The 15,810-nt window shown below is 40.6% G+C and overlaps 1 protein-coding gene across 1 annotated transcript in view; it reads right to left on the reverse strand.

Annotated features, from left to right (window-relative positions):
• Positions 1 to 15,810, reverse strand: part of LOC311100424 (receptor-type tyrosine-protein phosphatase N2-like) — a gene marked incomplete at both ends in the record, with an annotated part of 320,583 nt that overhangs the window by 232,867 nt on the left and 71,906 nt on the right. The window contains one exon of the mRNA XM_084141339.1: positions 7,550 to 7,663. Coding sequence (XP_083997465.1) covers positions 7,550 to 7,663 — 114 coding nt within the window. The remainder of the gene's footprint in view (positions 1 to 7,549; positions 7,664 to 15,810) is intronic.

The following is a 15,810-nucleotide window of genomic DNA, read 5'->3' on the forward strand; positions in this document are numbered from 1 at the left end:
TGCTTTGAGCAGTCAAGTTATTTCTGCTGGCCTTATGTTTTTATGGGGTGACAGAGCGAGAGAGAGAGAGCGCGAGAGAGAGCGAGAGAGAGAGAGAGAGAGGCTGCGGCCTCCTAAATATTCAGAACCCATTAGATCAGATCCTGTCTCCAAGTCTTGTTGTTTCATCTGCTTTTTTTAAATGCAGATTTCTTTGCCCTAAGTTTTGTTCACCAACTGATTTTAAATTAATAATACAAGTTTCAGGCTAATTAATTAAGTGTCAATCAAATTCTTTAGCATTGAATGATAAAACAATTGTGCAAGGAAAATAATAAAAATGTATCTACTTCAATCATCTTTTACGGCGTCTTATTCAATTTAATGTCCCGAAACAAGACTCCTTGGCAGTTCTCCACAGTTACGTTTCATATTGCTTTTGTAGTTTTGTTACAATGTGTATACTGCTGAGGAAATTGTCTATGACTGTCTGTTTGTAAATGTCCCCCAAAAATGTATTATATTGTCTTGCCACAGATAAATGTAGGAACATCTGTGCAGATACAGAGAAATACAATTCATAAGTCATAAACATTCTGCAGAATAATAGGGTCATTCTCACGAAACTGACATTTGACCAAAATAATCTTACATTTCATTTTTCTCGTGGTCCTCTGTAGCTCAATTGGTAGAGCATGGCACTTGTAACGCCAGGGTAGTGGGTTCGATCCCCCGGACTCCCATATGTAAAAATTTATGCACACATGACTGTAAGTCGCTTTGGATAAAAGCGTCTGCTAAATGGCATATTATTTTTCACAAAATTTCCTCTTGGATCACTGAGATTAGAATCTGTACTTATATATTTCATAATTATTATTATGTTTTTTGATCAGATATTATGCCTTTTACCACAATTTCTACAACTACCAACGCAAAAATTCTTATTACTGTAATAAACAAATCAATTTCTAATATTTGTTAACATCGCTCCCCTAATGAATAGGCCTGAGTTAAACATAACAATGAAAAATGTACACTATATATACAAAAGTATGTGGACACTCCTCCAAATTAGTGGATTTGGCTATTTCAGCCACACCCATTGCTGACAGGTGTATAAAATCGAACACACAGGCATGCAATGTCCATAGACAAACATTGGCAGTAGAATTGCCTTACTGAAGAGCTCAGGGACTTTAAACGTGGTACCGTTATAGGATGCCACCTTTCCAACAAGTCAGTTCGTCAAATTTCTGCCCTGCTAGAGCTGCTCCAGTCAACTGTAAGTGCTGTTATTGTGAAGTGGAAACGTCTAGGAGCAACAACGGCTCAGCCGCGAAGTGGTAGGCCACACAAGCTCACAGAACGGGACCGCTGAGTGCTGAAGCGTGTAAAAATCGTCTGTCCTCGGTTGCAACACTCACTACCGAGTTCCAAACTGCCTCTGGAAGCAGCGTCGGGAGAACTGTTCGTCGGGAGCTTCATGAAATTGGTTTCCATGGCCTAGCAGCCGCACACAAGCCTAAGATCATCATGTGCAATGCCAAGAATCGGCTGGAGTGGTGTAAAGCTTGCCGCCATTGGACTCTGGAGCAGTGGAAAAGCGTTCTCTGGAGTGATGAATCATGCTTCACCATCTAGCAGTCTGACGGACGAATATGCCCCAATGCATAGTGCCAGCTGTAAAGTCTGGTGGAGGAGGAATAATGGTCTGGGGCTGTTTTTCATGGTTTGGGCTAGGCCCCTTAGTTCCAGTGAAGGGAAATCTTAACACTACAGCATACAATGACATTCTAGACGATTCTGTGCTTCCAACTTTATGGCAGCAGTTTGGGGAAGGCCCTTTCCTGTTTCAGCATGACAATGCCCCCGTGCACAAAGTGAGGTCCATACAGAAATGGTTTGTCGAGATCGGTGTGGAAGTACTTGACTGGCCTGCACAGAGCCCTGACCCCAACCCCATTGAACACCTTTGGGATGAATTGGAACGCCGACTGCGAGCCAGGCCTAATCGGCCAACATCAGTGCCCGACTTCACTAATCCTCATGACTGAATAGAAGCAAGTCTAATGCCCATGATTTTGGAATGAGACGTTCAACGAGCAGGTGGCCACATACTTTTGGTCATGTAGTGTATCTCATTACCGTAACACATAACCTTTTTTAAATATTTTTTTGTCATAATCACTTGTGTATACGTGTATTTTTTTAAAAATGTGATTTATGTACACATATTTGGATAAAGAACAAATGTCACACTATCAGATTAAGCCAGAATTGCTAAAGTATACATTTTATTTTTCCTAATATTTCCTAAATATTGGTGCATACAGTAATAATGAGCAGGTTTCGGAGATGAGACTGCATGTTTCGGTAATGAGTGTTGCATAGTTTGCCATTAAAAAACTGTACTGATCTCTATCATAGATTCAGTAACCCCAAAAATCATCAAAGTGTGTCTTTTGTTAATCCCAAATGACTTGCACAATACTAAAATCACTGATCTTAATGCAGTTGACTAAAATACCCCTAATTTCAGTATAAGTATACGTACTGTAATTACACACAAGTATTTTCAAAAGTCAAAAGTTGACTTTTTGGGGGAATAAATCATTTACAGGTAATATTGGTGTATTATGACATGGCTATTTGTGGTTGTAAGTTATTTCAGATGTATTTATGGATTCAATGGGATCCTATGGCAAATGGCACAACACAATATGCCTATAAAGTATCTAAAAACCTCACATACTGTATGGACCAAAAACTGTCTTGGGATATCAAACAACAGTATAGGTAAGTGTTAAACAGGTGCACATGTCAAAATGGAGGATATCCTCCTTTAAGTGGTGGGGTTGCGCTGAAACACAAACTGCAGATTTTGGCTTAAAGTAAGTTAAATGGGGTTTATGCACCCCATATTTATTGACAAACCCTACTTAATCAAATAACTGTTGTATTACCAAAAAATCTATACAATAGGTTTAAGAGGTAGTCCTAGTAAATAAATAAAGTTACCAGCACAGCATACCCATTGACTATACATTAGACTGAGCTTATTATCATTACCGAAATTAAGGTTCTCATTACCAAAAAATGACGTGGTAATGAGAAATTTGGGCTTCAGTACTGAGAGGCCCTTAGCTCAATCTGCAAATGATGGGAGACAGACATTATGATTCAGCAAACAATTGACCACATCACTAAAGTCCATTTATGCCTCCATGTTGGTAAGGTAATGGTTCTCAGATTTTTTCCCCAATTTGAGTTTTTTAGCTGTTTCGGTAATGAGGGGGTGACTGAGAATAAGAAACTCATTCTGAAGGCATATAAGCAAATATATTCACTTATAATTAACTTAACTTGTGCTCACCTAAGGACTACTCCTTTAGATTATACATTATGTGTTTATAAAATGTTATTTAAAAACTGTAGTTTTTACAGGAACTTGAAAAAAGTGTTATGTAATGAGACACGTCCACAGACACTGTGCTTTTACATAAGAAATATGATAGCTTAATGTAAACTTCAACTAGTATACAATTTGTATTATTTATGGACAAACTACAGCAACATATTTTGTGTTTTATTCAAATAACTTAGGTTTTTCTAAAGTAAGATTGTATAAAATGACCAAAGAATTAAAATCTGGCGAAAATGTAAAACTGATTGAAAATAAGACACTTTGCCAAAAACGTTCAATCTTAGTCTAGAGAATGATAGTTGATTTTTGCAGGTTTTGCAACTAATTAGCTACAGACGTGTTTAAATCTGGTTTCATGAGAATCATCCTATAGCACTCGTCAGTTGGCATTCCCATTTATAGAAACCCACACAGTGTGCTCAAATCAACTGTGGACTGAGAACAGTCCAACCAACACATGTGCTGACTCAAGAGTTACTCTCATTTTCTACTTAAGATTCCCATTTTCACATTCCATCGAAGAAGTAAGGCCTATGTTCCAAAAGTAGTACCAGATCTAAAATCTTCAACACAAAATACAACTGGGAGTATAAGCTTTGCTATAGAATAGCTTATGTAGCTGACATTTGTGTGTGTATATGTATAAATCTTTGACAGTAAACTGTATGTAATGTATTTGTAACAGAGTGTGGGTGAGAAATTACATATTGTATGCAAACCTGGGTTCAAATTGAATTTGAAGTCATTTCAAATACTTTCGCAGGGTTTAATTGAGTTTGCCTGGCGCAATGGAACCTATAGTATAGTCACACAACTGCGAAACCCACCCATCCGGAACTACAGGCAGGCTAAATTTGAATTATAAAAGTATTTGAAAGAGTTCAAATGGTATTTGAACCCAGGTCTGGTTGTATGTTTTGTTGTTGTGGAAAATACACATATAGACCCTAAGTACATAGAACCTCTGGAGAGGAGGAAAATCAGTGATGCTGAAATTATACACTGTCTGTTTGTGGTCATTGCATCTCCCTGACTGGCTAAATGATCATACCACTGATGTAAATGTCACGATGCATTATCTTACTTCACTTGTCTTGAGAGTGAGTGAAAATTCACTCTGCTTTGCACATGGATCAAGGTGATGCTGAAGGGTCAACCTACAGTAGAGCAGGGACCCTAGTCGTTATTCCAGATAGTCAGAGCCTGTGGTGTAGTGGTAATGCTCCCTGGCTCTAAAGTAATATATGCTTCTCCTCCTCTCACACACTTCAAACTTGACTTTAAGTGTTTGTAGTCAATTTTGTCGTCACTATGGATTTCACCTATTACTTAGCCTTGCTTAGCAAAGCTTCTAGTTACAGTAGATACTGTCCCAAAAATGTCTGGTGAACACACGCACGTACACACACACACACACACACACACACACACACACACACACACACACACACACAGACCTTGAACCAGACGCCTTGAATGCTTTGCAGCTTCACTATATGAAGTATGGACACACTGTGTGCAAACATACACAGACCTTGAACCAGACGCCTTGAATGCTTTGCAGCTTCACTATATGAAGAATGGACACACTTTATTTGCACACTGAGAATCCCAAAGTCGCCTTGGCACATAGCACCATCGGTGCAGTCTGATATAAAAGTAATTTGCAGTGGATGACAGTGTCTTGCACTCCAAGGCGGCATGTGAAAAAATGTAATAGCCGACAAAGCTTCCTCCAAGTAGGGATACAGCCAAACAAAGCAAGGAACACAAAGACAAAAGAAACCCTTTTTGTGCCGGGTCAATTTCTATTGATCTAATGACATTGGATGTTGTGTGCAGAGATCAGATTGCATGATTTCGTCTACAGGGACTCCGATGCAAGATAAAGTGTATTGCAAATCGATGCTATTGAAGTTCCCCCCTTCTCGTCTTTTCTTCTCCTCCATTCAGGTTACAGTACAATAGTCTCAACCACCCTGTCTGCTCTTCAACAGGGGAGCTGAACTAAACATCTCAAAGATGACAGACACTTCAATAAAGAGCAATGCTAAGCCGATAAGATACAAAACGCAATGAAGTGTAGACAGTGTACTGATTCGTCTGAAGATAACACTACTCAGTCCATCGAAAGTGTATGATGGAGGGGTGACGTCATGTCTCCTGTCTTTCCGTCTGTATCTAAACACAAGGTCAGTCAGACACAGACACAGTCTCCCAGCAACAGACATTTCAGATATATTAATACCTGGAAATAGAGCTTGAACAAACGGACGCACCAAATCTCGTCCTCCCTCTCATCCTCCTCAGTCTCATCCGTTTATTTCAGAGAAGTAATTACAATAAATGCTGTGGTCTCACGCAGTGCCTAATATTCATTACTGCATTTGTAATTTCATATGGATGCCCACTTTTTCAATGCTTTTTTAAATGGTTTTCAACGGTCGTTTACGCCTGTTATAAAATATTACGCTTAGAGTGGCCTGTAAAGCCAATTAGCAGGGAGAGGTTAGTGCTGAAGGTATTTGCTGCCCTCTGCTGCGACAGCCTGTAGTTGCAGATGCTTGTGTTAGTCATGTAGCCAGATTTCAACTGAGGATAATGATATTGGATGTTATATTGCATAAATGTGAATTACATATATAGTTTACACTACCGTTCAAAAGTTTGGGGTCACATAGAAATGTCCTTGTTTTCGAAAGAAAAAAAAAAAAGTCAATTAAAATAACATCAAATTGATCAGAAATACAGTGTAGACATTATTAATGTTGTAAATGGCTATTGTAGCTGGAAACGGCTGATTTTTTATGGAATATCTACATAGGCGTACAGAGGCCCATTATCAGCAACCATCAGTCCTGTGTTCCAATGGCACGTTGTGTTTGCTAATCTAAGTTTATCATTTTAAAAGGCTAATTGATCATTAGAAAACCCTTTTGCAATTATGTTAGCACAGCTGAAAACTGTTGTGCTGATTAAAGAAGCAATAAAACTGGCCTTCTTGAGACTAGTTGAGTATCTGGAGCATCAGCAATTGTGGGTTCGATTACAGGCTCAAAATGGCTAGAAACAAAAAACGTTATTCTGAAACTCGTCAGTCTATTCTTGTTCTGAGAAATGAAGGCTATTCCATGCGAGAAATTGCCAAGAAACTGAAGATCTCTTACAACGCTGTGTACTACTCCCTTCACAGAACAGTGCAAACTGGCTCTAACCAGAATAGAAAGAGGAGTGGGAGGCCCCGGTGCACAACTGAGCAAGAGGACAAATATATTAGAGTGTCTAGTTTGAGAAACAGGTGCCTCACAGGTCCTCAACTGGCAGCTTAATTAAATAGTACCCTCAAAACACCAGTCTCAACGTCAACAGCGAAGCGGCGACTCCGGGATGCTGACCTTCTAGGCAGAGTTGCAAAGAAAAAGCCTGCCATCTTAATCTTTTTTTTTATATTGGCCAGTCTGAGATATGGCTTTTTCTTTGCAACTCTGCCTAGAAGGTCAGCCTCCCGGAGTCGCCTCTTCACTGTTGACGTTGAGACTGGTGTTTTACGGGTACTATTTAATGAAGCTGCCAGTTGAGGTGTAGTGTTTCTACTGTGTTCTCGCTCTCCTGTTGTTTGAGGACATCTTTGGGCCTGTTATGTGTCCTGTTCTCCTGTATCTACCCTGTTTAACAAGCACATTAGCTGCTGTGCTCCCATTAATGGAGCAGGAGAGGACGTCTAAAGCAATTACGGCGCATGCAGCACAGTCACTCATCCACATAATTAGCACTAAATGTCCTGCAATCATACGAGCCAATTAGATTCCTGCTGTCGTTATATGATCAGGGCACAACAATGGCCTGTATGTGGCATATTACCTGTACTTTACCTCTGTGCCAAATTTTCTGTTTGACTGTTTGGCTTGCTTTCACATAATGAGAGCTGAAACTCTGTATTATAATGTCTGGACGGACGAACAGACCAAACAGACATACACACATCTGTACAGGGACACAGAGACAGACAGAGAGACAAGCAGACAGACAGACAGACAGACATACAGACAGACAGACAGACACAGACAGACAGACAGACAGACAGACAGACAGACAGACAGACAGACATACAGACAGACAGACAGACAGACAGACAGAAAGCACCTCTGTGGGCCAGTTTCTGGAGGAGAGTCCTGAGGCGCTGTAGAGCAGAGGCTGACGCATCATAGGTGTACAGGTCCTCACCGGGTAACTCCAGGCACCTTCCAAACACTCCGTCTATGAGAGAACACACATACAGTATACACACACTGTCATCAAACAGATCATGTACTGCAGTGACAGACACATGAGGATAAAGGAGTTCTGGGAAAGGGTTAACTAACTTGACAAAGCAATGACAACTGTACAGCGCTTTAGGATTGCTACTCTGAGGGTGGAACATAATCTTTTACAACCTTTGTAAAAAAGCTGAAGTTGTGTGTTCCCTGCAATTTCTTGTAAGCTTGAGTTCCTGTTTGGGGCTAGTCGCTGACACTTTTTTGACAGCAGTGCGATAAGCACCCGGCCATCATTGGAGCTGAGACGTTATCAGGGACCCTGTTATCTCCCTAACAGCAGGCCGCTCGCTTCGCCAAATGCAGGTTCCTAGGCAACCCAGAGCGGAGCTCCTACCTGGACATTAATTCAATGGTTATCTGGACTGGAGGAGCATGCTGGGATGGCTGGGAGACTGGGGGTCAGGATACCGTGTGAGGAATATAAATGACCCAGCCACACGCGTCTTCTCACAGTCAGGGAGAGAAAGAATATCCATGTGTCTCATCTTCTTAAAAATCCCCAAATGCATCAAACTCTAGTAGAAGCTGAATTCAAAGTTGAAAGCATTATGACTCATCATCTGTGTGTGTGTGTGTGTGTGTGTGTGTGTGTGTGTGTGTGTGTGTGTGTGTGTGTGTGTGCGTGTGTGTGAGAGTGAGAGACTAATGACGTGAACTTCATACTGCATCACAGACAACCTGATCTACAGTCAGTGCTCATTTACTGTGCTTTGCTGGCAGTGGCAACTAATGACACCATGGCTTGACTGACACCCTACACTAGCATGCCTGTTGAAATCCGTTAATATTTACTTACGTATTAATTTATTTAACGTTTGCTTATTTACATATGCCATTTAGCAGTGTATTTTCAATGTTCAGAAGCAGGTGCACTGTCATTACTCAACATATTATGAGAGCTTACCTAATCTTAGTTTTGCATCTTTGCATTAATAAATGAATTGACTAGCTTTATCCTATGCATTACTACACACCAATAGTCACTATCTTTCAGCTTTAGCTCATTTGATAACTTTTAATTACAGGTCTGTGCTCAACATTGAGTGGTTGATAATTACAATGATAATAATACAACGTCAACCTCCGTTTTCATTTAAATCTTCTTTAAAATGAAAAGGCAGTGTTTCCCTGCGTTGCTTCTGTAGCCTGTGACCCGTGTAATGATGGCTCACTGCGGGATAAATCATTTCGAAGGGCAAATTAACATAAACAAAACATAAATACAGTGCATTTTATTTTCGCACTCCACATATACAAGCTGACAAAATAACTTCACGTTTCCATGTAGTTATACAGAGCATTACAGACAGGTAACCTACTGTATGTCTGAATGACAACAGGAAAGAAGGATAAAAAATATAAGTGAGATGAGGAAAGGGGGAAACGAAGAGGGAAACAGAAAATTTGCAATAGTCATCGCAACTGTTTCCAAAGGATGCTCAAGATAAGACTCATTTGATATATGTTGAGAATCATGACTATGGTGATCATGATTATGAGAAGCCTTTATTTCAGTGTAAACAGACAGTTTTACAAAATGAGTTTATAACAATTTAATAGGGATTACATAATAGATTAACAGACGACAGTAACATAACAAGCGACAGTCGACAGTCGACTGTCTTATATTTGATATTTTGTGCTCCTTCACCAGTTTCCATGACAACTGCCACTGTTAATGTGTTGTTTTCTCCACAGTTGACAGGACATTCCCAGCAGACATCACAAATAATCTTGCACACACACACGCACACACACACACACACATCAGATGCACACACAGAAGCACACAGTGACACACACACACAGTATACACATGCACACAGATACACACACAAACTGTAAACCCCAAGGCATTTTTAACTAAAATACTTCTATTAAGTTGAACTCAAAGTTAAGAAAAATTAATTATTACTTCAAATGTTTATGTGGTACTGACTCAAAACTAAATTAGAAGTCACATCAACTACATTTTAAAAAGTTATGATAACAATTTACTTTTTTCCCAGCACGCTCTACTGCAGGTTGATTTCTTAAAATTGTTTTAATATCTGTGTTTTTGCATGTACATTGAGTGATTGATTGATTAAACCTCATGCTTTTTAAAATAATCCAATCATTTAGTTAAATTTTTTGCACCCGTTACTGAAATGGTTGTTCCAGTTAAAATGCCTTAGGTCACATGTGTCAAACTCATTCCACGGAGGGCAGAGCGTCTGTGCGTTTTCGCTCTGTACCTGATTGATGAATTAAGGTCTTAATTACCGGTAAACCAAAAACCCGCAGACACTATGCCCTCCATGGAATGAGTTTGACACCCCTGCCTAGTTCCTAACCCTTGCAGGTTGTAGGTGAATAGAAATTCCAACTGTTGGATATCCTGACTCTAGCTGGATTACATGAGGAATTACATATCACTTTGCAAGCTAGCATAATGTGACTTGCAGGTACGGTTGCCAGGTTTTCCAGAAATCCCAGTTGGAAGATTCTTGGAAATCCTTCAAACAGGAAAAGTCTGTGCTATACAGGAAAGTCTGTGCTATGTTCAGCAATTATCCTTGTGCTGTAAACAGCTAATAGCAGCTAACAGCTAATAACAGCTAATAGAGCATTATGATGGGGTGGGGACGGCATCTAATTCAGAGATGCTAAGTCAAGTCTCCCCAGGCCAATATAGCATTACAAAATGAATGCGATGGACCACATCAAACTTTGCCTGGAGGACTGCACATGCTTTGATGGATTGGCTCTTCCAAATGTGTGTATTTTGTATGCAATGTTTGTTTTTAAAATGTTTGTGTATTGCTCTGTGCTCACTTGTGATAGAGAACTAGTTCTCAATGAGGTTTCCCTAAAGAAAGAAAAATGAGGAAAAAAGCATTATGGAGACTCTAAGTTATGGATAGATCTAAGTTGATAACATGCTGACTTTTCCATGTATTTCAATTTCACACATGAACATATTTTTTGTTGGCCACATGGAGAGTTGAACAAACAAAAGACAACACGTAGAACTGCAGAGTCTATAATGGTGCTGCATTGCATAGCGGCCGTTTTATGGGCTCCTGACCAATTCTGCTATTTTGTGTTTTTTTTGTTGCACTTATCGTAACTTTTTTGTACATAATTTTTACAGAATTGTTTCCTATGACCAAAAAGAGCTTCTGGACATCAGAACAGTGATCACTAACCTTGATTTGGATGAAGATTTATATTTCTACGAGTCGGAAGCCGCTACAGACGGCTACGGTACAGTTGAAGTCGGAAGTTTACATAAACTTAGGTTGGAGTCATTTAAACTCGTTTTTCAACCACTCCACAAGTTTTTTGTTAACAAACTATAGTTTTGGCAAGTTGGTTAGGACATCTACTTTGTGCATGACACAAGTAATTTTTCAAACAATTGTTTACGGACAGATTATTTCACTTATAATTCACTGTATCACAATTCCAGTGGGTCAGAAGTTTACATACACTAAGTTGACTGTGCCTTTAAACAGCTTGGAAAATTCCAGAAAATGATGTCATGGCTTTAGAAGCTTCTGATAGGCTAATTTACATCATTTGAGTCAATTGGAGGTGTACCTATGGATGTATTTCAAGGCCTACCTTCAAACACAGTGCCTCTTTGCTTGACATCATGGGAAGATCAAAAGAAATCAGCCAAGACCACAGAAAATAAATTGTAGACCTCCACAAGTCTGGTTCATCCTTGGGAGCAATTTCCAAACGCCTGAAGGTACCACGTTCATCTGTACAAACAATAGTATGCAAGTATAAACACCATGGGACCACGCAGCCGTCATACCGCTCAGGAAGGAGACGTGTTCTGTCTCCTAGAGATGAACGTACTTTGGTGCGAAAAGTGCAAATAAATCCCAGAACATCAGCAAAGGACCTTGTGAAGATGCTGGAGGAAACAGGTACAAAACTATCTACAGTATATCCATTGTAAAACGAGTCCTATATCGACATAACCTGAAAGGTCGCTCAGCACGGAAGAAGCCACTGCTCCAAAACCGCCATAAAAAAGCCAGACTACGGTTTGCAACTGCACATGGGGACAAAGATCGTACTTTTTGGAGAAATTACCTCTGGTCTGATTAAACAAAATAATGACCATCGTTATGTTTGGAGGAAAAAGGGAGTAGCTTGCAAGCCAAAGAACACCATCCCAACCGTGAAACACGGGGGTGGCAGCATCATGCTGTGGGGGTGCTTTGCTGCAGGAGGGACTGGTGCACTTCACAAAATAGATGGCTTCATGAGGAATGAAAATGATGTGGATATATTGAAGCAACATATCAAGACATCAGTCAGGAAGTTAAAGCTTGGTCGCAAATGGGTCTTCCAAATGGACAATGACCCCAAGCATCCTTCCAAAGATGTGGGAAAATGGCTTAAAGACAACAAAGTCAAGGTATTGGAGTGGCCATCACAAAGCCCTGACCTCAATCCTATAGAACATTTGTTGGCAGAACTGAAAAAGCGTGTGCGAGCAAGGAGGCCTACAAACCTGACTCAGTTACACCAGCTCTGTCAGGAGGAATGGGCCAAAATTCAACCAACTTATTGTGGGAAGCTTGTCGAAGGCTACCCGAAACGTTTGACCCAAGTTAAACAATTTAAAGGCAATGCTACCAAATACTAATGGAGTGTATGTAAACTTCTGACCCACTGGGAATGTGACGAAATAAATAAAAGCTGAAATAAATCATTCTCTCTTCTATTATTCTGACATTTCACATTCTTAAAATAAAGTGGTGATCCTAACTGACCTAAGACAGGGAATGTTTACTAGGATTAAATGTCAGAAATTGTGAAAAACTTGAGTTTAAATGTATTTGGCTAAGGTGTATGTAAACTTCCGACTTCAACTGTATATCGGTCCGCTAATACAGGACTAGTAAAGGCCCAGTGCAAATCTTTATTTATTTTTCAGGGGGTGCTGCAGCACCCTCAGCACCCCTACCTCCCGCGGCAATGCATACTGCTCACCCCGGACCAGGCCCTAATCGACGAGACATGGAAAAGAAAAAGGCGGCGTAAGAGAGACCCTGACGAAACATAAAGCGCCTTTACCCTCCATTTTATTAGCTAACATACAATCACTGGAGAACAAACTGGACAAGCTCTATTCGAGACTATCCTATCAACGGGACATGAAGAACTGTAATATCCTATGTTTCACGGAGTCGTGGCTGAACAAGGACATGGATAATATACATCTAGCTGGTTTTACTATGCATCGGCAGGACAGAACGGCAGCATCGGGTAAGCTCAAGGGAGGAGGTGTGTGTCTCCTTGTTAACAACAGCTGGTGCACGATCTCTAATTTTAAGGAAGTCTCGAGGTTCTACTCGCCTGAGTTATAATACCTCATGATAAGCTGTAGACCGTAGCTGTCTATTTACCACCATAAACCGATGCTGGCACTAAGACCGCACTCAACGAGCTGTATAGGGCCATAAGCAAACAAGAAAATGCTCAGCAGAGGAGGCGCTCCTAATGGCGAGAGATATTAATGCAGGAAAACTGAAATCCGTCTTAGTTAATTTCTACCAGCATGTCAAGTGTGCAATTAGAGGTGAAAAAAACTCTAGATCACCTTTACTCCACACACAGAAACTCATACAAAGCTCTCCCTTGCCCTGCATTAGTCAAATCTGACCATAACTCTATCCTCCTGATTCCTGCTTACAAGCTAAATCTGAAACAGGAAATACCAGTGACGCGTTCAATACGGAAGTGGTCCAATGAAGCGGATGCTAAGCTACAGGACTGATTCGCTAGCGCGGACTGGAATATGTTCCGGAAAAAATACATCCGCCATGCTGACCCTCAACACGGGGGCCCCTCAGGGGTACATACTTAGTCCCCTCCTGTACTCCCTGTTCACCCACGACTGCATGGCCGCGCACAACCAACAGCATCATTAAGTTTGCCGATGACACAACAGTGGTAGGCTTGATCTCTGATGACAATGAGACAGCATATAGGGAGGAGGTCAGAAACCTGGCAGTGGTGCCAGAACAACATCTCCCTCAATGTCAGCAAGACAAAGGAGCTGATCGTGGACTATAGGAAATGGAGGGCTGAGCACGCCCCCATGAAGCAGGTCGAGAGCATCAAGTTCCTCGGTGTCCACATCACTAAGGATCTATCATGTTTCACACACACCAACACAGTCGTGAAGAGGGCACGACAATGCCTCTTCCCCCTCAGGAGGCTGAAAAGATTTGGCATGGGACCTCAGATCCTCAAAAAGTTGTACATCTGCACCATTGAGAGCATATTAACTGGCTGCATCACCGCTTGGTATGGCAACTTCTTGGCATCCGACCGCAAGGCGCTACAGAGGGTAGTGCGTACAGCCCAGTACATTACTGGGGCTGAGCTCCCTGCCATCCAGGACCTCTATACCAGGCAGTGTCAGAGGAAGGCCCTAAAAATGGTCCAAGATTCCAGCCGCCCAAGTCATAGACTGTTCTCTTTGCTACCGCACGGTAAGCGGTACCGATGCAGTCTGGAACCAACAGGACCCGAAAGAGCTTCTACCCACAAGCCATAAGACTGCTAAATAGTTAGTTAAATAGTTAACCAAATAGCTACCCAGACTATCTGCATTGACCCTTTTTTGCACTAACCTTTTTGTCTCATCACATACACTGCTGCTACTGTTTATTATCTGTCACTTTATTCCTAATTATGTACTGTACAGATCTACCTCAATTACCTCATACCCCTGCACATCGACTCGGTACTGGTACCCTGTGTACATAGCCAAGTTCTAAATCACGGGCAATAAAGATAAAACACCAGGTAAAAATCCTAGCTGTTATTTTAGATTCTGAACTCAATTTCTAATCAAAATAGCTTTTTTCCACCCGAGGAACATTGCCAAGGTGCGGCTGTTTCTCTCTCAGGCTGATACAGAGAGACTCATCCATGCTTTTATTACAAGCAGGCTTGACTACTGTAATGCTCTCCTGTCTGGTCTACCCAAGAAAGCCATTGGTCAACTGCAAAACATACAGAATGCTGCAGCACGGGTACTGACCAAGACCAGACGGACAGCACATATTACACCGGTTTTAAGGTCTTGGCACTGGCTGCCTGTGAGTTTTATAATTAATTTCTATTGGTTTTTAAATCAATCCACGATTGTGCACCCCAATACATTTCAGACATGCTTTTAAGTTATGTACCCAGTAGGTCCCTCAGGTCCTCTGGCACTGGCCTTTTAACTATCCCAAAGCCAAGGATCAAGAGGCATGGAGAGGCAGCCTTCAGTTACTATGACCCCAGCCTCTGGAATAGTCTTAAAGGAGATCTTAAAACACACCTTTTTAGCTTTGCTTTTCCATAGGGTGCTTTTTAGTTGTTCAATTTTAATTTTAATTATTTTGTTTTTGATCCTCTTATGTTTGTTGTGTAGTAAATATTTCTGTTTTTATTTTCATTGTTTTTCATAGTTTTCTTTTCCTGTAAAGCACATTAATGCAGGAAAATGTCTGAAATGTGCTGTATAAATAAAGCTTGATTTTATTTTATTTGATCATTAATCATTGTGTATTTATTATTACTTTTATTATTAAGTGTTTTACTTTTCTAGTATTTCTCTTCTTTTTTTTCTCTCTGCATTATTGGGAAGGGCCGTAAGTAAGCCTTTCACTGTTAGTCTACACCTGTTGTTTACGAAGCATGTGACGAATAAAAGTTGATTTGAGACATTTATAATATTTAATTTTTTTAGGACAAATAGGTAACATGTCTCAAGATGACAGGGGCAAGGGCCACAACAACATGAGGTGTTTGAACAAACCATTGGGGTCTGAGCTCAAACACTGATGAACAATAGGGCACACTGCTTTTCTAACACTACTTGGTCAAGGCTACAGGAGCTTTCAGCTGGCAACAAATCAATATATGTGTCCCATGCATGCACACATTACATGCCAAGAGCATTGGTAAAGCCCAACAGTGAGCTAACCGTAATCTGTAGAAATTAATCTCAATCAATCAAATTGAAAATTAAATTACGTTAAACATACAACAATAACTAATCAATTTAATTAAATTGGA

Source organism: Coregonus lavaretus, assembly GCF_964263955.1.
Source record: "Coregonus lavaretus genome assembly, chromosome: 2".
Lineage (NCBI taxonomy): Eukaryota > Metazoa > Chordata > Actinopteri > Salmoniformes > Salmonidae > Coregonus > Coregonus lavaretus.